The sequence below is a fragment of the Syngnathus acus genome, chromosome 15 (genome assembly GCF_901709675.1).
Source record: "Syngnathus acus chromosome 15, fSynAcu1.2, whole genome shotgun sequence".
Lineage (NCBI taxonomy): Eukaryota > Metazoa > Chordata > Actinopteri > Syngnathiformes > Syngnathidae > Syngnathus > Syngnathus acus.
The window spans coordinates 3,536,207-3,559,587 of record NC_051100.1 but is presented as its reverse complement, the minus strand read 5'-3'; the positions used below and the strand labels follow the sequence as shown (position 1 = coordinate 3,559,587).

At 45.0% G+C, this 23,381-nt stretch overlaps 3 protein-coding genes across 9 annotated transcripts; 2 read left to right on the top strand and 1 right to left on the bottom strand.

Moving 5' to 3' along the window:
* Positions 1–865: 865 nt before the first annotated feature.
* ccdc93 (coiled-coil domain containing 93) lies at positions 866–16,058 on the bottom strand. Of its 4 annotated transcripts, none has more exons than XR_005100364.1 (5): positions 15,940–16,058; positions 15,743–15,853; positions 14,974–15,144; positions 11,172–11,315; positions 866–879 (listed from the first exon to the last, which is right to left on the bottom strand). XR_005100364.1 is itself a non-coding variant. In XM_037271293.1 (2 exons), the coding sequence occupies exon 2, from the start codon at positions 9,624–9,626 to the stop codon at positions 7,743–7,745; it is 1,884 nt and encodes a 627-aa protein (XP_037127188.1). In that variant the 5' UTR covers positions 9,627–9,703; positions 11,172–11,310; the 3' UTR covers positions 7,527–7,742. The 4 variants fall into 4 exon arrangements, 1 of the variants encoding a protein (XP_037127188.1); XR_005100363.1 differs by lacking the exon at positions 866–879 and adding an exon at positions 10,246–10,500; XR_005100365.1 differs by lacking the exons at positions 866–879; positions 11,172–11,315 and adding an exon at positions 12,393–12,788.
* slc25a16 (solute carrier family 25 member 16) lies at positions 10,360–14,109 on the top strand. 2 transcript variants are annotated; one of them, XM_037271306.1, is made up of 10 exons: positions 10,360–10,492; positions 10,581–10,673; positions 10,747–10,880; positions 10,975–11,038; positions 11,186–11,307; positions 11,393–11,459; positions 11,526–11,688; positions 11,755–11,823; positions 11,965–12,161; positions 13,991–14,109. In XM_037271306.1, exons 1-9 carry the CDS (start codon positions 10,390–10,392, stop codon positions 12,119–12,121), a joined length of 972 nt encoding a protein of 323 aa, XP_037127201.1. In that variant the 5' UTR covers positions 10,360–10,389; the 3' UTR covers positions 12,122–12,161; positions 13,991–14,109. The 2 variants fall into 2 exon arrangements, with proteins under 2 accessions (XP_037127201.1, XP_037127200.1); XM_037271305.1 differs by lacking the exon at positions 13,991–14,109 and having other exon boundaries at positions 11,965–12,256.
* Positions 14,025–23,202, top strand: alox5a (arachidonate 5-lipoxygenase a). Of its 3 annotated transcripts, XM_037271289.1 has the most exons (15): positions 14,029–14,308; positions 14,962–15,093; positions 19,432–19,498; positions 19,558–19,639; positions 19,700–19,822; positions 19,899–20,005; positions 20,068–20,240; positions 20,418–20,564; positions 20,639–20,842; positions 20,908–20,994; positions 21,418–21,596; positions 21,662–21,783; positions 21,852–21,952; positions 22,046–22,216; positions 22,291–23,202. In XM_037271289.1, the coding sequence occupies exons 1-15, from the start codon at positions 14,159–14,161 to the stop codon at positions 22,468–22,470; spliced, it is 2,025 nt and encodes a 674-aa protein (XP_037127184.1). In that variant the 5' UTR covers positions 14,029–14,158; the 3' UTR covers positions 22,471–23,202. The 3 variants fall into 3 exon arrangements, with proteins under 3 accessions (XP_037127185.1, XP_037127184.1, XP_037127187.1); XM_037271290.1 differs by lacking the exons at positions 19,432–19,498; positions 19,558–19,639; positions 19,700–19,822; ... (8 more) ...; positions 22,046–22,216; positions 22,291–23,202 and adding exons at positions 15,230–15,311; positions 15,370–15,492; positions 15,569–15,675; ... (7 more) ...; positions 17,732–17,902; positions 17,990–18,257 and having other exon boundaries at positions 14,025–14,308; positions 14,962–15,160; XM_037271292.1 differs by lacking the exons at positions 14,029–14,308; positions 14,962–15,093 and adding an exon at positions 18,690–18,922 and having other exon boundaries at positions 19,300–19,498; positions 22,291–22,647.
* The last annotated feature ends 179 nt before the right edge of the window (positions 23,203–23,381 follow it).

The following is a 23,381-nucleotide window of genomic DNA, read 5'->3' as shown; positions in this document are numbered from 1 at the left end:
TTTCCAAATTGTCGGAATTTCAGCCTTTCTCCACGTTGCGTCGTCTTCCACGACGTGTAATAGCGCTAAAGCCAACGGCGTTACAATGGCACATCCCCCAAAGCGCCGCCTCGCTCTCTCCCTCTCTCTCTGGCGGATGTGCAAGTTGTTTTCATGATACACGTGTTCTCTCAGCCGGGTTACTATTTCGCTGCCGAACGCACCGCCGCAGTGAAGAGAGAAAAAAAGAAGTGGGATTGGATGATGTGTGAGAGATTAATGAGATGGCAGGGAGGAGCTGGGCTCAGCTCATTGGAGGCTAAAACAGGTTACGGAAAGCTCAGTTGAAGTCATGGGGGATGAGGCAAGGGTGGGACGTCATGAATAATAAATACTTTACTGGTGACGTTTTCTACTAAAATGGATTTTGAAATTTATCGTCAGGGAAAATGGTGGCAATCTTGAAATGGTCCTTTCCATATATGTGTATTTGTGACCATTTTCAAGGGGGGGAAGCTTGAAACAGTAAAGAGAGAAATATTTGTTCTTACTGCACCTGTACAAAAAGACGGACATTTTTGGAATATTTTCATCTTTGTGTATTTTGCGTCACTTCAGGCTCACAGCACACATGAAGGCCGCGGGTATCGTTTTGCATAGGAGGGCAATGTTAGCGATATTAACTGTCTATTGGTCAGCCATTAAAAAAAGTTAGGACTAGGAAATATCGATTTACTATCGCGCTTGTCCTCATTAAACTGATGGGTGAGTTCTATCCTAGATGAGTGTGAGAGAGAAGTGCGGTACGCCAGCCAATCACAGAAGCCGAACAACATTCACACACAATTTAGTATCTTCGAAAATCCCTAAACCAGAACACAAAAATTCCAGATCTAAGAACTGGATCCCAAACCTTAGATCTGTGAAGCAGACATGCTAACCACTTAACCACCATGCTGCCCCATGTAGTAAGTTTTTTTATGCACTATGAAAGGCAGCATTTAGCGTGTGGTGCTAATGTGCACGTGTGTATGTGTGTGCCTTAAGGGCCAAGGCCCAGCCTTCCCTTGAATGCCCAACGTAAGGCGAGGCCATGAGGGAGCCATCAAGCAAGCCTGAGTGAAACCAGACCTTTATTTGAAAAAGGGAAACCACCAGCACAAAACAAAGCAGAATTTTGCTGGCCAAATTGTTTCAAGTGTGTTTTCAGCCCCTTTCGATGAGCCTTCTTTGATTATTATTTTTAGACGGGACCAAAACAAACCGCTCGCTATGTTGCGGAAAACAGGAACAGTCGTAGACAAGCCACTACAAGCTCAACTTGGCCTCTGCCCTTTTTCACAATCCTGTGGAAGAGACGTTTGGCAGGAAGGGTGTGTGAGCTTGATCAGCAAGTGTGGCCACCGAGTATCTAGCAACATATGCTATTGCTACATAATTACACACGCTACGTGCGGTCGTAATCTCGCCCTCGGCTCGACTACTTGGGAAACCCGTACGAGCTGCGAATGACAATATCGCAATCTCGCGTTATGTTCATACTATAACTCGTTATGTTCATATTATAACTCGACATATAAGTGCCTTAAATTCTGTTGAGTTGTTTTCATTTAAGTGGTGTTGCATCAATTTGTGCTAATTTAGGCTAGATGCGAGCTAATGCTACTCATGCGCCTCATATAAAAGCGTTTTGTTAGCGGGGATTACTTTACCGACTAAATACAATTGTTTAAGTAATAATGTTTCATGAATCTGGCGTTGGTGGTTTATGAGCCTCTCCATTTACACAGTGGAATAGTGTTAACGCATCTGCCTCGCAGTTCGCAGGTTTCTGGGGTTCCAACCTCACTTCCGGGACATTTGCTCGGACTATGGGTTTTCTTTCAGTTCTCTAGTTTAGGCTTCAGTCGTGCAGCACTCGACAAATATTCAACTACCGCCTCATCACCGCAATTACAAAGTCTCGATGATTCAATTTCCATTCTTATCTTGAGAAAGTGTTAAGAGATGAGCGCCGATGTCATGTCAGTTCAACGGAATGAAGGAACCAGTTTGCTCTGAATTCTAACAGCCAGTTTACCAGCCACCATGCACACGGGTGCGTGCGTATGTGTGTATAGCTAAACAACACCCAGTGAGCCTTAAAGCCACACAAGCCCACACTGACCCACATTTTGGGACCTTCCTAATTATACGTCTGCAGACTCTTGCCTCCTGTGCTGGGCAATGGCGCACAAAGGTCTCCTCTGAGTGATTCTGCAGGTGTTATATAACAGTCACTCCTAATCTGCCTATGCCTCTGCCACGGGGAGGGCGACTCAGTTAATACACACACCACATGGATCCTCGCTCTCAGTTTCTCCCTCCCCCCAGCCGCATGGACACCATTGTGCGACGCACATGGTGTACGCCGTGGCTCCGACAACTCATACCACTGAATGAGGACAATACCGCCGGGCCAAATTCGTCACGTGTCATAATAAAAACTTGGCACGACGCCGGCCGGCCCAGAGGTAGGGAGAAACGTCCCCGAACAAGTTAGCGCATAACACAATTTTGACCCATTAGCCGCATTAGCAAACAGCTGCTCTGTGACATGATAAACACAAAGCAAGATGACGGTTTACCGACCATGTTGGGTTTGGAGGGAGCGCAACAAATGTACGGAAAGGCAGCATGATGACTGGCGGGTTTGACTCATAGTTCTGAGGTTCTGGGTTCATATGTCGGGTCAAAATCATTAAACCATAACAAGCTTACATTGTCTAGTTGGACTATTCATCCATTATTTTCATTTAGTTACCAGGTGAGCTGGTTCCAGTTGACCAAAAACCCAAAAAAACGTTGATACTTAGAATCGCACAAGAAAATTCCGAGTCTTCAATGAACTCAACATCCACGTCTTTGGAATGTGGAAGGGAATCCCTCGCACCCCTCGAAATCTGAAGCCACAACCTCAAAACCGTGAGGCAGTCGTGCTAAACAGGAGACGCTGTGAGCTACGATCTACTTGGATGAATTTCATCAAAACGATGAGAAATGATGGCACCGTATTAAAACATTTCAGAGGAAACCTAACCGGGGCATTCATAATCCAGATCTCAAGCACACACAGATAACAGGCGCATTACTCCAACCACGTGCTGAGCGGCTGCCGGTCATGAAAACAAAGAAGGCATCATCCAGCATACTCAATTTAGTCACACACGCATTCACATGGGATGTCTATTCTCCACGCCCCTCCCCCCACGCACAAATATTTCGCAGGAAGGCTGCACCACATCTAGGGAATCTCAGTGTACCACTAAAACCATTCCGTTTTTAACTCAGGGCAGGACTGGACTTTAGGAGTGTTTGTCTAAAATAAACAAGAAAACAACTGACCTGTGCGGCAGGGAGAGCGAGCAACGTCGACGGCCTCTTCCTCTTCAGTTCCACACACTTCCTCAATTTACAGATCTGATGGCCGGTGCTGCGGTTCAGGCAGCAGCTGCACCGGCCGCAACTGATGGTCCTCAAGCACGGTTCGCATCTCCCGCACCTGCTTCGCTTTCGCCTCTCCCTGCGGTGGTGTTGCTTCCAGGAGGGCGGGCGGCGTCCCCCTTCGCACCCCAACGATAACGACGGTACAGAAGATTCGCCGTAGCCCGACTCTGATTCTGTTTCCAAGGAAAAGGACGAGCGGGTACTCTCGGAGCTGCAAGAGAAGGCCGAGCTGCCGTCCAGAGAAGGGGTCGAGATCTTTGGTGGCAGGTCTACCTCGGGCGCAGCGACTACTACAACTCTATCCTCATTCAGAACCGGATTACACTCAGCCGGAGTCTCAACCTGACTGTGGCGGTCCAACAGTTCTGGAGAGGGCTTCGTATCTTTGGCTTGCGGAGCAGGGTTCTCTAGGCTTTGCAATCGCTCCCAGAAGCTGCTTGTTTTCAGGCAGTCACTACGGATAATAACCGGGGTACTCCTTGCTACCGGGTTGGTATTTTGTGACATAGAGGTCTCTGGTACAGCAGAGGATCTCGGGACAGGAGTTTTAGCACCTTGAACGATAGTTTGCATGTCTGTCCAGGTCTCCCTTGGAACCTCTGGTTGGGATGACTCGGAGGGGTTGGGGGCTTTGGTGGAATATGAGGTAGCTGTGTTTGGGACAATTAGCACCTTGTCAAGTGACTGTTCAGGCAGTCCCTTGACGGACAGAGGTCTATCCGGAGGTTGTAAGAGAACTGAAGTACTAAGGAGGGATTCAGCAGAATTGCTCTGTTTTGGTAGACCCTCACCATCGACCGGCTCCTCGGTAACATCAGCCGTCTTCTGCTTAACCTCGTCCAAACTCTCAGCCGTTTTCTCGGCCGTTATGTCCGGATTTATCTCTAAATCGACCGCGTTGTGGGTCCTCGTCTCTCCCGAGATCACATCGTCATCTTTGACCTGACCGAGTTTGTCTCCCGTGAAAGATGGCATCTGCCGTCCTTGCGAGACAGGAGAGGCGATCCTCGTAGCAGCTAGTTCGCGAGGGCTATCTCGACTAGCGTCGTCACCGAGGTCCAGTTCCTCATCTTCACTCGCAGGGGCTTCTGTCACAGCCTCACCGATTATGCTTGTCCGGTTGTCTAACGGTCCACAGTCCTCCAGATTTTCATTGCACGGCGGTGAGTCCGCTTTGAGGGGGCTGCCCTCTTTAGCACCTTTAACATGAGCAGGGCCTTGAAAATCCGTTTTCAAAGAAACCGGCAGAAGTTGTTCGGGGTCTGCTTTCTCGAGGTACTCATCAGTAGTTGGGTTGTTGTTGCTGGTCATTGACAGCTGGTTTCTGGTAGTAGCTCCTCCCCTGGTCTTCCTCGCACCCCTGCACGATTTGGGTGGCATGAAGGAATCAGTTGACAGCTGCGCCCCCCTCGGAGACTTTCTTCGCCATAGGGTGTCGTCTAACTCTCTGTAGTGGTCAGGCACCTTGCTCAACCCTTTCAGCCTCGTGGATCCTGTTACACTTAGGGCATGGCTAACTCTACCAGGGGATGCACCTAAGGAGCGGCGACCTATCCCTCGTCCTCGGGGGCTCCGGCCCGACTGCGCCTGTGGCCTGGCACCCGGCCTTGTGGAGGCAGTTGTGACTTTCTGGAGACGCTCTGACACTCGTTCCCTGCCTTTATTTGAGTTGCTAGTTTGCCGTTTGGAGCCGGACACTTTTTGGCCATTTTTTCTCTGAGCAGGGGTTTGTCTCCTGCTGGATTTGGTGGGGGCTGGCATGGCTGAGGCTATGGAGGTGATGGGTTTTTGCAGCCAGCATGGAAGCCAGATTTGGAACAAGATTCTGTCTAAAATCCACCTCTATTGTTTAGATTTGGCTGTGGAAGCTGGTGGTGCATGACCTAGGAAGACAAAATGAACAGGTGAAAAGAACACAAACAAAAAAACATGTTTTAAAATCTGTGTATCATTCGCAAGTCTCTATTTTTGGAAAGGTCTAAGAAGGAATGGGCAAAAATCTTTTAAAGGCTGCGAACGGGAAAAAAAATGCTATAATAAAATATAATTGGCTCCAAAGAAATTTCCCCATAGTTTTCATAGCATTGTAAAACACGTTCTGGAGCAAATGACTTACTCCGTGTATCACTACACTACCGGTTATGAGCTTGGTCACTGAGTAAATTTTGGCACCACTGTATTTGGATGTTTGAATCCATTGGAAGGAGTAGAATATTGAAAACATGGGGAGAATAATCGAGGCCAGACATGCAATGGACTACGGTTGGGTAGTTGTGGGATACGTTGTGGTAGTTCTCCTCAATTTACTTCAACTATTAGTTTATCATCCTAGATTATGATGATCTGCTTTAGCGGACCACATGAGAAAATGTGGTGAGCCAGACTTGGCCCCCGGCCTTTAGTTTTGACACCTATGATTTTGTTTCTTCTGTGAACCTAACATAAATGTTGTTGGAATGTGGGAGGAAGTTGGAACACTGCACTGGGAGAACACAGGAAGGCCGGCAGCCGGACTCAAACCCAGAACCTCAGAGATGTGAGGCAAGATATGCTAAGCGATCACCCAGGGAGAAGAATAATATTTTACATTTATTATCAACACCGAGTTAAGAAAAAAAAAAAAGAATAACACGCAAAACATGTCTGGGGTTAATATTTGGCCACGCCTAACTTGTCTTGTGTCAAACGAGTGTCAAAAACGTCGAGTCAAAGATAGATAAGCATAAGTTGCTCCAAACACAAACACGAGCGCTTCCTCCTTGGCGTGAGCAGTTTAAAGGGCAAACACGTTGCCGAGTGGAGCTCGAGGCCAGATCCTGCTGTCGAATGTGCTTATTACAACCTTACAAACGTCCCCCTTACGCCAATTGTTTTTTTGCACTTGACCGCCCGCGTTTAAAGCGCCTATTGGAGAAAGGGAGGGGGGGTCGAAGACAAAACGCCACTTTCACACGGTTCTGACGCTCGTGTGGGTTTATTTACGTGTTTTTGACGCAGAAAATTCTTGACATACCAGAGAGAGGGCCACTTGCGCCGTCTGAAGTGCTAATAATACTCCACGGAGACAGCCAGACCTTGTATGCGTTTTCCCTCCTCGGCAAATTTAGCCCACCGCTGCTGATGGCGAGTCGGTCGGCTGCTGGGCTCCCACACCGACGCGCTCATGACAGGCGTGCAGGGAGGCGGGCAGGGGGGGGACCCAGGTGGCCACGTCGCCGGGCGGTTTGCTCACTTCGCGTTGTCAAAACGTCAAATCCTCTTGTGTCACAGCCTCCGCCAGGGCAGCCCCTCTCGCTCGCTCGCTCGCGCTCCTCACTCCCTCCTGCCAGACGCCAACAAGCTTCGGGTTCGGCTCCGGTAGAGCTCGTCGTCTCCGGGCTGGAGGGGAGGCGCGAAAACCAGACACGGATGCCAGCTGTCAGTGGGGCCCGGATCGGAAGTGCGGACGTGTGCGACTGCATTTTCCCGCCACTCCTTCTTATCAAGTGTAAAAGGAAGACAAGTGAAAAAGAATAAATGAGAAAACAATTTTTTTTGTACGAATATATAGATACAATTCACTTTATGAGACCGATGTTGCATATTTTCAAGGGAAAATAGTGTGTTAATGGAACCCTAATCATACATGCTTACTGCATTTTTAGTCATTTTCATCAAGTCACAATATTAGGCTTTAAAGAGTATATACACACACAAAAAGTCAGGGATACGGTTTAATTTGTAAAACATATCTTTCTGTGCTCGCTAAAATAGCAATTTACCATTATACATACATTATTGTATGCATACATTACTTTGACGCCACCTTGTGGTAACTATGAGCAATTACAAACCTACGTTTGGGATAATTGTTTCTGTGACGACTTTGCAATCCTAGAATGGTGAGCAATTAGTGGTATAATATTTGAAAATTAAACAAAGTATACAATTCCTGGTCAATATATTGAGTAAAAAAATAGCAGGAGAGTTCATCACTTACCCAGGTGTAGTTGGTAAGGGACACCTTAACTGCAGACAGTTTTACTAACTTAAATAGAGGAAGTAAAAAGAGGACTTAAAAGGTTTTGGAACCCATCAAATCTTTTATTGTTGAAAAGATCAGAGTTATTTTCCTTGCATTCAACAGATGACAACGAGGATATGACATCATTTGAAAACAAATTAATTCAGTCAAGACTATGACTCAAAAGTGAAGATTACATACATTGGCAATTTATCGATATGTGTTTTCATAGATTGCAACCTAATGCATAAACACGCTGTTTGCAATATAACAACTACGATGCTCCTTTTGCTCTCAACTTGGACAGCAGCATTTCATTCTTTCGACATTCCTCTTGAAAGTCTTTGACGGTTTGGAAGTAAAGCCTCTGGGTGTCGAGCAGCTCCAGGTATTTGTCATTCAGCTGATCCCTCCTCATTTTGTTCTCCTGCTTCTTCTTCTCCATCTTGATGCGACTCTGTCCGATTCCATCCACTATCTGCTCCATTTGTCTGAGGAACTGCTCCTTGGCGCCTGAAGACGACATGGCTTGCTGGAAGTTGTCATGAATGGAATTCAGCAAATTGACCTCCTTCTCGAGATAAACTTTCTGGTCGTCTAACGTATTGTACAGAGTGAAGAACTGTTTGGTCTCTTTGTGTGTTGCAGAAACTTGGCAATAGAGTTCAATGAATCTCTTCTGGTACTGTGTGAGTTCTGCACGGCAAGGCACTTCGTCAATCTTTCTCTGCAAAATGGCAATGTCACGATTCCTCCTCGCCATCAGCAGACGGACCTTCTGTAGTTTCTCTCTCTCTGTATTGTGCTGCTTGTCAATCAATTGGTTTCGCTCCTTCTCCTCGATACCAAGTCCCGATGCTGTGCTTAAATTTTCAATACTCTGCTGCAGGCGGATCCTCTCATCTTTACAGTGGGTACGGAACTCCTGTTCTTGAAGTTTCAAGTTTTCATTGGACGTTACCAGGAATCTCAGCTTCTCGAGCACGCTGCCGTCAGCTTGACGTTCGGCGTCCTCTAAAATCATCATCTGATTCATTAGCGTATCCGACTGCTCTGTGACCTCACGCAGCTTCATCTTGGCCTCGTCGCAACCTTCCTTAACTTGGGTGTGCTGACCTTGCAGCTCAGTATGCTGGTTAATCATCTGCTGGATCTGTTTGTTCAGAGAGGCAACGGCTCGGAGGTGTTGGTGAAGCGGGCCGTACCGCTCGGAAAAATCCTCCGATACCTCCAAATGCTTCTCGGCATACTCCGAAGCTATCAGTTTGATCTCTTCAGACTGTTGCCCCACAATGTAGCCCACCGCGGTAGCTGTCAGTTGACCCTCCTGATTGGCCATGGCGGCCATTGTGTTCATCAGGCTTTTGATGCGTTTCTCCTCAGCCGCCCACTGAACTTCTTCCTCTGAAACCTGTGTCACAGAGTCTTTATTTGACAAGGCCATTTTTTCACCTGGCTTATCTTGTTTGGATTGTTTGCTGAATCCATATCGCCTGCCATATTCCAGCAATGTAGACTGAACCCTGGACTCCTCATCAAGTAGTTCCCCTGCCTCCTTTTGCCTTCTGTATTTCCTCTGTGGTTTGTATACGTCCAGAATATCAAGAACTGTTCCCACTGCCTTGCCTCTTCTCTGATGGAACTCTTCATCCTCTGGAAGGTTGTAGGCCTTCTGGAATTGAGATATGGAATAGGCTCTCACATAGTCGCCCATTTGCTCTCTGGTCTCGATGGCCCGTTTCACTAGCCACTGTATCACTGGGAAAATGTGAATAAAATCAAGCCCTTGGATTTGATGAGGCTCCAGCTGATGAGGACACTTCATTTTGGGCAAAACAGACACAATTTTCTCAGTCAAAGCTATTTTCTGACCGATGGTTGAGTTCTCTTGAAAAAGTAGATCAATGTCAATGTCATAGTTACAGGTGGTGATGCACCAGGTCATCCCGCCGACCACCTTATCAAAAGGTGACAGTCCCTTAATGCGGGCCCGAAAATATCCGGCGGCCAAAAGAAGCTCAAGGATCTCCCCCAGTTTGATGCACTGCTCTTCATCCTCCCGAGCTTCCACCTGAGTAACGTTGACGCCTTGATCTAACTGCGAATTCAACTTTGAGGCAGGCCTCGCTCTATTGAAGACAGAGACAGTCGATGCCATCTTGACTTGGGATATGTCGTTTGCTTCGTCGTCGTCTTCTTCCGCTTCGCCTTCTTCTTTGTAAGGGCGGTTCGCATCTGACGAATAAGATGCATTACCGCCACCTATCGTTCTGGAGTGCGGGTCCAAGTACGAATGTACAAAGAAAAGGGAAAATGAAATTCTTTATCAACCCTGTTTTTAATCAAAAACAGTTTTAATTTTATCTTCTTCAGTCCGTAGCCGTTAAAGACTACATCTGATCTTTTGTGTCAGGTTTTAGAACGTAAACATGACTACCGAGGCTGGACAAAGTGACGTCATACTACGTCACTAATGTGCGCTCGTAAAGCAAGAGCGAAGGGCACTCTTCTCCCGGTCCAGTATTACGTGAAGCTCTAAAACGTCGCTAAATTTTCTACTTTGACAGATTTTGGAGTGAGATCATGAATATTTGCCGACACTTATGTTTGCTACGCTAGCGTGTCATGTGAGCTAGCGTCGTGTTGAGGAACAAGGTGACGGAGAAATTATTTTACTGAGGAACATTTGTTCTATCGACCTTCCACGTTGCTATGTCCAGAATGTAATAACGTAAGTACATCTTTATATTTTATACTATATATAATGGACGGATTTGATTACTCAACACAAAATAATCCTGATTTATTTGATAAATGACGGTAAATAATGTGGACAGTGTTTATGATAACAACAATATTAAAAGTGATATGTCCATTTTTGATTGATAGCGCTGCATGCGGAGAATTTGTGAACATCCAGGATGACATCAGAGGCTGCTGCTGCTACTGTCTCCACACCTTCAGCCTTAAGCAGCACTCCAGTCCGAATAGACTACTACTGGCTCCGCTCCTTTGTTGCAGGAGGTAGGGACCTGACACATAGTGATCAAATATATTTTTTGCTTAAAGGGTTATATTGCTTAAATAAATACATTTGACTTCTCTGCCGTAGGTGTCGCAGGATGCTGTGCCAAGACTACAATCGCTCCTCTAGACCGAGTAAAGATTCTGCTTCAGGCCCAGAATCCCCACTACAAACACCTGGGTAATATATCTACAAATAAGAATTAGATTATAGTTGTAGAATTTATAGCATCATTGCGCCTCTTCCTGCACAGGCGTGTTTTCCACTCTAAAAGCCGTCCCAAAAAAAGAAGGCTACCGTGGCTTGTATAAGGGCAATGGAGCTATGATGGTGAGGATATTTCCTTATGGCGCAATCCAGTTCATGGCCTTCGACAATTATAAAAAGGTAAATGTGACGTTTTTATATAAAAGAAAAATGGGATGCACTTGGGCTTAATGATCAATTTGCACCCCGACATACATTTTCATTTGCTCAACAGTTGCTCAATAAACAACTTGGGATCTCCGGACCTATTCATCGCCTAATGGCCGGATCCATGGCAGGTCAGAAAATCATTTTTGCTGTTTTTGTGCTCCGGCCCAAACAATGAAATCAATCAATTTAGCGCCATCTAGTGGTAACTTGCTGTTGTTAGGTTTTAATGCATTGCTAGTGTGACAATAATAAATGCCTCACTGGTTTGTTGTCAGGTATGACAGCGGTGATATGCACCTATCCACTGGACGTCGTTCGAGCCAGACTTGCTTTCCAGGTGACTGGGTTTCATCGCTACACTGGAATCGCCAATGCCTTCCACACCATCTATCTGAAGGTCAGCTGCTGGATATAAAAGTGCATTGTATGAGGTTGTGAATGTGTTGAATGCCACATTATGCTTTTTTTGTATTTTGGCACAGGAGGGGGGATTCTCGGGCTTCTACCGGGGACTCACCCCAACCCTCATTGGAATGGCCCCTTATGCAGGTGATTGTTCTTATCAGTATGTGTCTTGGTACCTCAACTTACAAATTTGAATGTGAAAACACGCAGGTTTCTCCTTCTTCACCTTCGGGACTTTGAAAAGCCTCGGCTTGAAACATTTCCCAGAGACGCTGGGACGGCCGTCCTCGGACAACCCTGACGTCCTGGTTCTTAAAACCAAAGTCAACCTGCTGTGTGGAGGCATCGCCGGTGCCATCGCTCAGACGATATCGTAAGAGTGGACTACTTCCACCTAACGCGACCGATTGGCAGCTAAGTCATTTTTTGGTCTCACTAGCTATCCCTTGGATGTGGCGAGGCGAAGAATGCAGCTCGGTTCTGTGCTTCCTGACGCGCACAAGTGTGTGTAAGTACCACCGATGTCACCGAGCCCCTCTTTGGGACTCCTCGAACACTTCCTTAAAAAGCACACATTCCACACACGACTAATATACTCCCCCGCAATGAAAATAAATGTTTGCATATCATCTTTTGTGCATCCAAACAGCTCCCTGAGCAAGACTCTGTCGTACGTCTACACCGAGTACGGCATCAAGAACGGCCTGTACCGAGGCCTCTCGCTCAACTACATCCGCTGCGTGCCCTCTCAGGCTGTGGCCTTCACAACCTACGAATTCATGAAGCAACTCCTCCACCTCAACTAGAGGCCGCGTCACTCATCCGACTCGCGCGGATGCTTGCTCGGTATGTCTTAAACTCCTCAGACCGGAGTGAATCTTGTTATGCTGTGTGCGGCGGGAAAGACTTTTCCCCAAATTATTGTACCACAGTGGTGCTTTGACTTACGATTTTAATTCGTTCCGAACAACAAAATGTTTGTAATGTGTTTTTTATGATGAAAAAAAACTGTCCTCTGATGTATTGTACTTGATGAAAACATAGAATGTAAAAGAATCAAACTAAACGATATTTGCGTCATGATTTAGTGCTTTAATTCCTTGGCCACTAGGGGGCATCATAGATACATGAGAAGAAAACGATCAGCTGCAGACGAGGATAAAGAATATATGCTCATGAGTGTTGTCATTATATTGCAAATATTTACTTTTACAATTCTCATAGATTAATGCGAGTTTCGTTAGCCCCTTTTGGGCCTTTTGCATTGTGTTAGCATTTTGCTAGGTGGCTTACACGAGTTGAGTGGTTGGTTTGAATACACAATACGTACAGTGAGTCTGTTTTATGTTTAGTCTTACATTAAGTTTCAACAAGGACACATTTTTGCTAGCAACTCCACACAAAAAACATCCAAGCGGCGGCTTATGTGCTGAAAAACTCCTAAGTCAGGGTACCGTTGTATACAACAGGCAGCTGGAAACAAGCGTAACGCGAGCAAATGATCAACTGTAGCATTCAACATAAAATCCACACATTTTATTGTATTTTTGTTATGAGTTTGATACACTGAAAGCTGATTAAATGTTTGCCGTATTTATGATTCAGGGCTTTATAAATGTGTAAGGGGTGCAAGTGCTATAGTTGCCTTGTCTTGTCTACAAACAGTATACTCCTTTTTTTAAACAATGTCTCTTAAAAAAAATTTTGTTTGATGCCAAACTTTGAATAGAACAGTATCATGATTTGTTTTGTCACACACACGGATGTTGCGCATATAATCACCCGCAATTCCAGGATCACCGTTCATATAGATTTTCGTACGTGCTATGATTTTTCTTGTTGACGTCTATATTTGGATCTGTGATGAATGTACTAGATCTGACATGTCCGCATCGGGCGCTGGTCTGAAAGGTGGAAAAATTGCACTTTTATCTGTTTACTTCTGTTATTTATTGACTTAGCTACATGCTGCCACTGAGTGGCGACTTTGCTTACAGAAATTATGTGGTTTACAGTTGTAGCTGGAGAAAGTCATGCAAATAAAACAGAGTATATGTACCGTATATGTTTTTATTATTCTATTCACTTTTTTTTTTTTATGGCAAATCCTGGAAATGATCATCAAATTTAGCAATTTTTTTTGGAAAGTTTTATCAAGACTTGGCACAAATTGTACGTTAGAAAAATTTGGCATGTCATCAAACAAAGTAGTAAATACCGTTTATGCCATTTTGCACGTTTTGGTTGAACTTTTTTTTTTTATATATAATTCTCTGGTTTTATGTGTTACTTTTACTTCAACTGGCAGCTTGAAGCAAGCATGCTTTGCCTCTTTTTTGGGGGATCCGTGCATAACAACGGGTACTAAGGATTACTTTAAAAAGTACCTTTATTAAGTTTAAGTATTTTTGAATCAAATTAGGTGTGGCTATCTTTTAACCAGGGATTCACTGTATTCCGGAAGATTTAGTTATGGTCACCAGCCCATATGGAGGACTCTACTTTGAATATTTGCATCGAACATACTACCAGGCATTGTCCAGTGTCACATCCATTTGACTCGTAAATTTGAGGCTTCAATTAAACACACCCATTTTGGTTCGTAAAAGCAAACGCGTGTGTGCGCCCAGGTTGAATATTATCCCCGTAACTTACCGCCCACGTCTGCTTTACAGAGTTCCACATTCCTGTGGCATTTGTGTAAGAGAAGTGTGGACATCTGAAGAAAAGTGAGAAGTGCACTTTTACCACCCAACAGACGTGACGACTGAAAGGCTCAATTTGATGGGCAACGGAATCGATCATTTTAATCAAGGAGAGTGTTTTTTGGAGTCTTTCCATCAATGCCGTCGTATACTGTGACCGTCGCCACGGGGAGCCAGTGGTTTGCGGGGACGGATGACTACATCTACATAACACTGGTTGGTACTGAGAGATGCAGCGAGAAGACGCTGCTGGACAAGCCTCTGTATAATGATTTTGAGAGGGGTGCGGTAAGTGAGTCTATATTATCGAAAATCTACATCTGAAACTAGCTTCACGTTACGCATCATGGTTGGAATGCTAAAAGAGGAAGATACATCGGCAGAGGCAGTGATGACATTTTAACCGACCTATTGCACACCTGCGCCAAGCAATAGCGTTGTTTGTAGACTCTAAAGCGGGGGGGGGGGGGTCAAACTCATTTTTGTGACGGGCCGCATTAGTCATAGTTTCCTTCTGAGGGCCATTATGACTGTCAGACCAAATAAATCTCATTATATAGTATAGGCTACACAACAAAATGATAAAACTAGTTTTGAAATCTAGTAAAAACTTCAAATATTTTAAAAAGATGAACAATATATATATTTTTTTTAAAGTGAAGACAATTTGTAATTTTGATATTGACACAAAGTTGATGGACATTTTGTCATCATGGGCCAAATATAATTACACCAGAGTTTGCCACCACTGCTCTAAAGCAAAGTAATGAAACATTTGTATGATGTATGTTTGTTTTTCGATTTGATGGATGGCATAAAAGGTATTTTATGGGAGGGAGGGGCCCAAATGAGGAGTGGGAGAGTAAAGTATGATCGATTTTGCTCCACTGAGGTGAAATGAAATATGGACTAGTTTTGTTTTTTTCCACAATTGCTCACAGGTGGATTCCTACCTGGTGAGGGTGGATGAGAACTTGGGTGAGCTTGCGTTGGTGAAGCTGGAGAAGAGGAAGTACTGGGTGCATGACGACTGGTACTGCAGCAACATCTCAGTGAAGACTCCCGGCGGAGACATCATGGAGTTCCCGTGCTACCGCTGGCTGGTAGACGACAAGGAAGTGGTGCTGCGGGATGGCCGAGGTAAAATCACAAAGGGTGGAGGTTAGCTCGGTTCATTCCATCACGTAGCATTTTGATTTGCTTGGTTAGCTCGCCTGCCTCAAGATGATAAGACGAGTCTCGTCAAGCAGCACAGGAAAAACGAGCTGGAAATGCGGCAAAAAACTTACAGGTATGCTTTGTCTGCCGGCCGACGCTGTTTGGTGTCAAATTGAATTTCGGAACTTTAGATGGACGGAGTGGCAACCCGGCTTTCCCATGAGCATAGATGCTAACAGACACCAGGACCTGCCTCGGGACATCCAGTTTGACAGTGAGAAGGGAGTCGATTTCGTACTGAACTACAGCAAAGCGTACGTATTCCCTCAAATCGTCAACTGGACCGCATGAAATTCCAAACTTGGTCATTGATCAAAAAAACATTTCCAGAATCGAGAACCTGTTCGTGAACCACTTCATGCACATGTTCCAGACTTCCTGGAGCGACTTTGGCGATTTTGGGAAGATCTTTATGAGAATTAAAAATACAATCTCAGGTCAGCCTCAAATGTTTCTTGGAGTTGTTCTCATTGAGCTTCTCTCACGTGTTATTTTCTAACACACCAGAGTACGTGATGCAACATTGGCAAGAGGATTTCATGTTCGGCTACCAATTCCTCAACGGCTGCAATCCTGTCGTCATCCAAAAGATCTCCAAACTTCCTGACAAGTTTCCTGTCACCGATGAAATGGTCGCAGTCAGTCTGGAGAGACACTTGACTCTTGAAGACGAAGTTAAGGTAGAATAACAATCTCCATACATACGGACTTATCTGACCCGTTTCTGTAAACGTTGCACTTCCAGGCGGGGAACATCTACATGGTGGACTACCAAGTGTTAGACGGTATCAGACCCAACTGCACGGATCCGTGTACGCTGCAATACTTGGCGGCTCCCATCTGTCTTCTGTACAGGAACACACGCAACAAAATCCTTCCGATCGCCATACAGGTCTTAAAAACGTCCTCTGGTCTTAAATTAATCCAACACCCGCCTCGCTTTCCTGACTTCTGCTCGTCTCCCAGTTGGGTCAGAATCCCGGCGAGGACTACCCCATCTTCCTGCCCACGGACAGTCCACACGATTGGCTCCTGGCAAAGATCTGGGTGCGCTCGGCCGATTTCCAACACCACCAGACGGTCACGCACCTGCTCAGGACACATCTGATCTCAGAGATGTTTGCTATCGCCATGTTCAGGCATCTCCCCGCCGTCCACCCAGTCTATAAGGTAAGACCCTCATCAATGAATCGCTGATAGTTGACTAACGAGCGACCCGTTCGTTGATCCGTAGCTACTTATTCCCCACATCCGATTCACCATCGCCATCAACACCAAAGCGAGAGAACAGCTCATCTGCGAGTGTGGTATCTTTGACAAGGTAAGTGTGTGGAGCATCTTCCAAACCAAGACAGAACGATCAAATGATCCCTGAGAACAGTTTGTTGTGTTTCCGACAAGGCAAATGCCACCGGCGGAGGCGGTCACGTGCAGCTGGTTCGGAAGGCCACGAGAGCCCTGACCTTCAGGTCTCTCTGCTTTCCCGACATGATCAAATCTCGTGGGGTGGACAGCAAGCAAGAGCTGCCCACTTACTTCTACAGAGACGACGGCTACAAAGTGTGGGAAGCCACCAAGAGGTGAGGACCCGATAGAGCGGGGACTTAACCGAAATAATGCGAGTTTGAATGTGATTGGTTGATTCTGAACACAGTCACACCTCCAGTTTGTGACTAAACAACGGCAGCTAACTCAATCATTGTACCGACGTCATTAGAACTAACTGAAGCAAAGTCAAAAATACGACAGGAAAAGCCCACAAGAACATCTGAACTTTATTTATTTAAATGTATTTATATTTACATTAATTTATCCAATGTATTTAGAAATTTATTCATATTTATTTTTATCGAGTTCTATTTATTTATTCATTTATATGTATTTATAATGATTTATTTTTAAGTATTTATTTATAGGTACTTTTTTTTATTTAGTGGGAGATATGTACAGATTATAGGTCACATTAAGGGTATATAAAATTTGAAAATAACATCGATCACTTTTTTGTCACAAAAAACAATCTCATCTGATCAGGGGTGTGCAGACTTCTTCTATCCACTCCATTGTGTCTTTTGCAGCTTTGTATCAGACGTGGTCACCATTTACTACAGCAGCAACGAGAAGGTGCAGGAAGATGAGGAAATCCAGGCCTTTGCGAAAGACGTGTCCACTTTCGGCATGCAGGACTTTGACTCGTGCGGTAGGTCGAGCTAAAAAAATAAAACGTGCACGGCGGGAACAAACAAGCTCAAAAAGTGAGGAAGTAGCCTTCCTGAGTTTGGTCACCGTGTCGGAATGCGTTTCACAAGTCTTTGCCAATTCTCGACAGAGTTCCCCAAGGCGTTGAAATCTCGCGAGGAGCTCATCGAGTACTTGACCGTCATCGTGTTCACCGCGTCGGCTCAACACGCGGCCGTCAATTTCGGACAGGTATGTACCTTTCTCTTCATTACAGACATTGAGAAAGATTTATATTTGTCTTCATACATAAAGTACGACTGGTGTTCGTGGATTCCCAACGCTCCGTCCACCATGCGGCGGCCTCCCCCCACACGGAAGGGTTTGGCCAACGTCAGCCTGATCATGGACAGCCTTCCGGACCGAGGTCGCTCCAGCTGGCACCTGGGGGCCGTCTGGGCCCTCAGCCAGTATCAGGAAAATGAGGTGGGTGTTACTGACATACGGTAAATCGTATCTATAAATAAAGATAAGATTAACTTCTTACACTCGGCGTCTTCTCCCATCCCGTAGCTCTACTTGGGAATGTACCCAGACGAGCACTTCATCGAGAAGCCGGTGAAGATGGCCATGGAGAAATTCAGGAAGAGCCTGGCAGAGATCAGCAGCGCCATCAAGACGAGGAACCAGGGAAAGAAACTGCCCTACTACAACATGTCCCCCGATCAAATCCCCAACAGTGTCGCTGTCTGAGGGACGGACGTGCTTGTTTATATCGTGTCCAAACATTTGCTCATTGTCAGAAATGCGAAGAATAAAATGACAAACTTACCTTTAAACAGCTTTGGGCCGATTCACTTCTGAATAGCAATGATTCTCAAAGAGAAAAAAAAATAAATCATTATATTAAATGTACAAACTGTGCACAATATTATTTATTTATTATTTATTAATATTATATTATCATTTATTATTTATTTATTTTGTATTTATGTATTCATCATATATTTATTTAATTTATTTATAATGGTACAAATTATGAATTCAATTTCCCCCATTTTTATATATTAGTGATATTTCGGTAATTTTGCATAATTGTACAGTGAAATACAACAACCGTGAGTACACTTTTCAATTTCCCTATATGGAGTTGTTGTTAGCATTTATTCAAAGCCTATTGTCTATTTTAGGACAAATAATCTCACCAGATCCTGAACTATCGAATTTCCTCCAGCCCTTTCTGGAATTTTTAGGGAGGGACTGGGGAGGAGACTCCAGTCGAACGGCAGTTCCTCCTCTGTTTACTTCATACTCCAGACTTTTTCTACAATAGGAGCGGTTCCATCCAGCGCGGCAACAATGTTGTATGACGTGAGTGTGGCGACGGGAACTCAAGGCAAGTCGGGGACTGATAACTACATCGCCGTAACGCTGGTGGGCACTGAGGGCTGCAGCCAGAAGACTCAGCTGGACAAAGTTCGGCACAATGACTTTGAGCAGGGATCGGTAGGTGGCATTTTCAGACAATCTGCAACATCAGATTTTCAAAAGGACCTTTTATGGAGTATGAACCAAGTCTGTTCATGTTTAAGGAAACATCTGCTGCCGTCATGTGACATTCCAGAAACATTGCCTTCTCAAATAACCATCTGTTTTTTAGGGGGCACTCCTTTTTTTGATCAGCACAAAGTAACTTATTAAACGGTTCAGTACTTGCCAGGAATTCTTCTTTGATCAAAGGGTTATGGATGATTTCCTGGGAAGGCAAGATAGATTCCAATTTACTTCCTTGAATTTCTTATATTAGGTTTACTTGTGTTTTTACACATAGATGCTTGAGGGACACCATAACTAGCAACCCTCTGAAAGCCTTTTGTTCACAGGTGGATTCCTACCCGGTGGAGGTGCAGGAGAACCTGGGTGAGATTGTCTTAATAAAGCTGGAGAAGCAAAAGTACCTGGTACAGGACGACTGGTACTGCAGGTACGTTTCGGTCAAGACTCCCGGCGGAGACATCGTGGAGTTCCCGTGCTACCGTTGGCTGGTGGATGACACAGAAGTGGTGCTGCGGGATGGCCGAGGTAAAATCACAAAGGGGCGGAGGTTCGCTCGGTTCATTTCATCATTTTTGCTTCGTTAGCTCGCCTGCCTCAGGATGATAAGACGAGTCTCGTCAAGCAGCACAGGAAAACCGAACTGGAAATGCGGCAAAAAACTTACAGGTATGCTTTGTCTGCCGGCCGACGCTATGTTTGGTGTCAAATTGAATTTCGGAACTTTAGATGGAGGGAGTGGCAACCCGGCTTTCCCATGAGCATAGATGCTAACGGACACCATGACTTGCCTCGGGACATCCAGTTTGACAGTGAGAAGGGAGTTGATTTCAAACTAAACTTCAACAAAGCGTACGTATTCCCTCAAGTAGTCAACTGGACCACATGAAATTAACAACTTGGTCATTGATAAATAAAACATTTCCAGAATCCAGAACCTGCTTTTGAACCACTTCATGAACATGTTCCAGTCATCCTGGGACAGCATTGACCATTTTAAGAAGATCTTTTTGAAGATTGGAAATGCACCCTCAGGTCAGTCTCAGATGTCTATTCTGTAATTATTTCACATTTCATTTCAATTACTTACACTCTAGAGTACGTGATGCAACACTGGAAAGAGGATTTCGTGTTCAGCTACCAGTTCTTAAACGGCTGCAATCCTGTCCTGATCAAAAAGATCTCCAAACTTCCCGCCAAGTTTCCTGTCACCAATGAAATGGTCACTGTCAGTCTGGAGAGACAGTTGACTCTTGAACAGGAAGTAAAGGTAAACTCAGGGATGGCATGACTATCATGTCCCCCAAATTCAGTTCTTCGCCCCTTTCCTGTTTATCGTTTCTCAGATAATCCCATCATGGTTTCCGCTACGATGACATTTAGCTGTTTTCCAGCAAAAGGTTCCATGAATCGACCAATAAATCTCCTGCTTCAATCGTTGCTCCAGGCAGGTAACATCTACATGGTGGACTATGAAGTGTTGGATGGCATCAAAGCAAACGATTCAGACCCGAAGACCCCGCAGTATATGGCTGCTCCCATTTGTCTTCTGTACAAGAACACACAGAACGAGATCCTGCCGATAGCCATACAGGTCTTAAACGAGTCCTCTGGTCTTGAATTACTCCAACACCCGCATCGCTTACCTTACTTCTGCCCATCTCCCAGTTGGGTCAGACTCCCGGCGAGGACAACCCCATCTTCCTGCCCACGGACAGTCAGCATGACTGGCTCCTGGCAAAAATCTGGGTCCGCTCGTCCGACTTCCAGCACCATCAGACGGTCACGCACCTGCTCAGGACACATTTGATCTCAGAGATGTTTGCTATCGCCACGTTCAGACAGCTCCCCACCGTCCACCCCATCTATAAGGTGAAAACTCTTCATTGGACTGACCGAAGGACTGAAAGCTAGCAATTGATGTGCTCCTTTCACAGCTACTCATCCCACACGTGCGTTTCACCATCTCTATCAACACCAAGGCCAGAGAAGAACTCATCTGTGAACGTGGTCTCTTTGATAAGGTGAGGTTTTTGTAAAGCACCGATAGATAACCTTAAACCAAGTCAATTATGTCCTGGTAATAATTCTGGAGATGTCATACAAACTTGACTGAAACAGTAATGCTTCAAAGGCATAATTGGGGTACAGGTTTGGCCCCTCAGGCTTTGAAGCCTCAAAGAATTGGGGTACAGGTTTGGCCCCTCAGGCTTTGAAGCCTCAGAGAAGGCACGGGTTCTGAAGATTTGGGGACAGACCACAGATTGTGAGAGACTGGAAAGGAAACACCTGAGCATTGTAGGACCAGGGACAAGATCAAAGACCGAGTACTCAGATACAGGTTCAAGTTTTGTAAAACTGCCAACACATCTATATGTGGACTCATTTAACTTGGGAGGTCTCAAGGTTTCGAGTCCATATTCTTTTCTTCCTTCCCACATGTCAAGGCAAATGCTACAGGTGGAGGTGGTCATGTGCAACTGATTCAGAAGACCATGAAGACCCTGACCTTCAGGTCCCTCTGCTTCCCTGATATGATCAAAGCTCGCGGCATGGACAGCAAGCAGGAGGTGCCCAACTACTTCTACAGAGACGACGGGCACAAGGTGTGGGAGGCCACCAAGAGGTGAGGACCATTTTGGGGAACAAGTGTTATTTGGTTCTCTGTACTTGATTTGGATCTTCTTGTAGCTTTGTGTCAGATGTGGTTAGCATTTACTACAGCAGCGATGAGAAAGTGCAGGGAGACGACGAAATCCAGGCCTTCGTTAAAGATGTGTGCGACAACGGTATGAAAGACTTCCATCACTGCGGTGGGTATACCCTGACGTACATCTTGGACGCAGAAGCTACTTTGGTGACACACAATCCTTCGGTGCAGGGTTCCCCAGATCACTTGAATCCCGTGAGGAACTGATCGAATACCTGACCATCATCGTGTTCACTGCTTCAGCCCAACACGCGGCCGTCAACTTTGGACAAGTACGATACAGACTGGTGATCTCTAATGAAAATATTTCAATGACCGATTCATTGACCGATTCATTCTTTGGCCCAAACATTGGACTCCAAAAGTACGACTGGTATTCCTGGATTCCAAACACTCCGTCCACCATGCGGCAGCCACCGCCTGATCGGAAGGGTTTGGCAAACATAACCCTGATCATGGACAGTCTCCCGGATCGTGGACGTTCCAGCTGGCACCTGGGGGCCGTCTGGGCGCTCAGTCAGTACCAGGACGACGAGGTAAAAGTGCCCTTCGGCACATCAGCACCAAAACAACCTGCCTTCACTTGCACACATTCCTTTGCATCTTACAGCTCTACTTGGGAACGTACCCCGACGAGCACTTCCTGGAAAAGCCGGTGAACGCTGCCATGGAGATGTTCAGGAAGAGCCTGGCAGAGATAAGCAGCGCTATCAAGACGAGGAACCAGGAACTGAAAATTCCCTACGACTACATGTCCCCTAACAGGATACCAAACAGTGTGGCTGTTTAAACAGACTAAATTCTCCAAAATTCAAACTATTTTTCTATATATAAAATTAAGTAACTGTAGTAACCAAATGACCTTCTAACAAAACCATCTAAAATACTTCATTAAAAGTCAAATTAACTCACATCGAGGTTATTAGAGTTCACGAAAACTAACGAAATAAGCTAAAATAGGAAAAAATATTTTCAGAAACAAAATTAAAACTGACATATTTACGACCTTATTCAAAGTACTCTCAAGACTATCATGGCAGGCTCGTAAACAACATTTTAAAGACTCATTCCTGGCTTCAGAAAAAGATAATGGCTTAGAACAGCAAGTCCATAAACTTATTATTAGTTGATATAACAAGCTTATATTAAAGCGCAATTGCTGGTTCAAAAAAGTACCAACAGAAACCTTGAAAATCTTTTATTTGGTTGTTTTAAATTCTATACACTTTTTGTTCAAACATGGGAACAGAAAAAAACCCATCTAGTTTTAGTTTAAAAAAAAAACAGCAGGACCTTTTTTTTTCTTCATGTCGCTTTTACACTATTCCAAAGTGACGTTCACACACAAACTTGTGGAATGATAAAAGACGGGGGGGGCAACAGTCATCAAATATTTTCAAGTCCAGTCAGTAGTAAACAAATGTAGCTTTGTGCAAGTTACATTTTCGTGCTCCCCACCCTCCCTCCCTCACTCCCTCCCTCGCCCAGACATGACGAGTCAAAGCAGCAAAGTACATTTAAATAAACAAAACGTTCGTCTGTGCCACATCTCACTTAACAGGATAATAAAAGGGAATGCTTACATCTAAAGCTCAAGACTTAATGCAAGGAGCCAGCTCCCTTAAAAAAAAAAAAAAAAAAAACATTCTACTGCCTCCACAAATGTACGAATACAGCATGTTAAAACACATTTTAATGAGC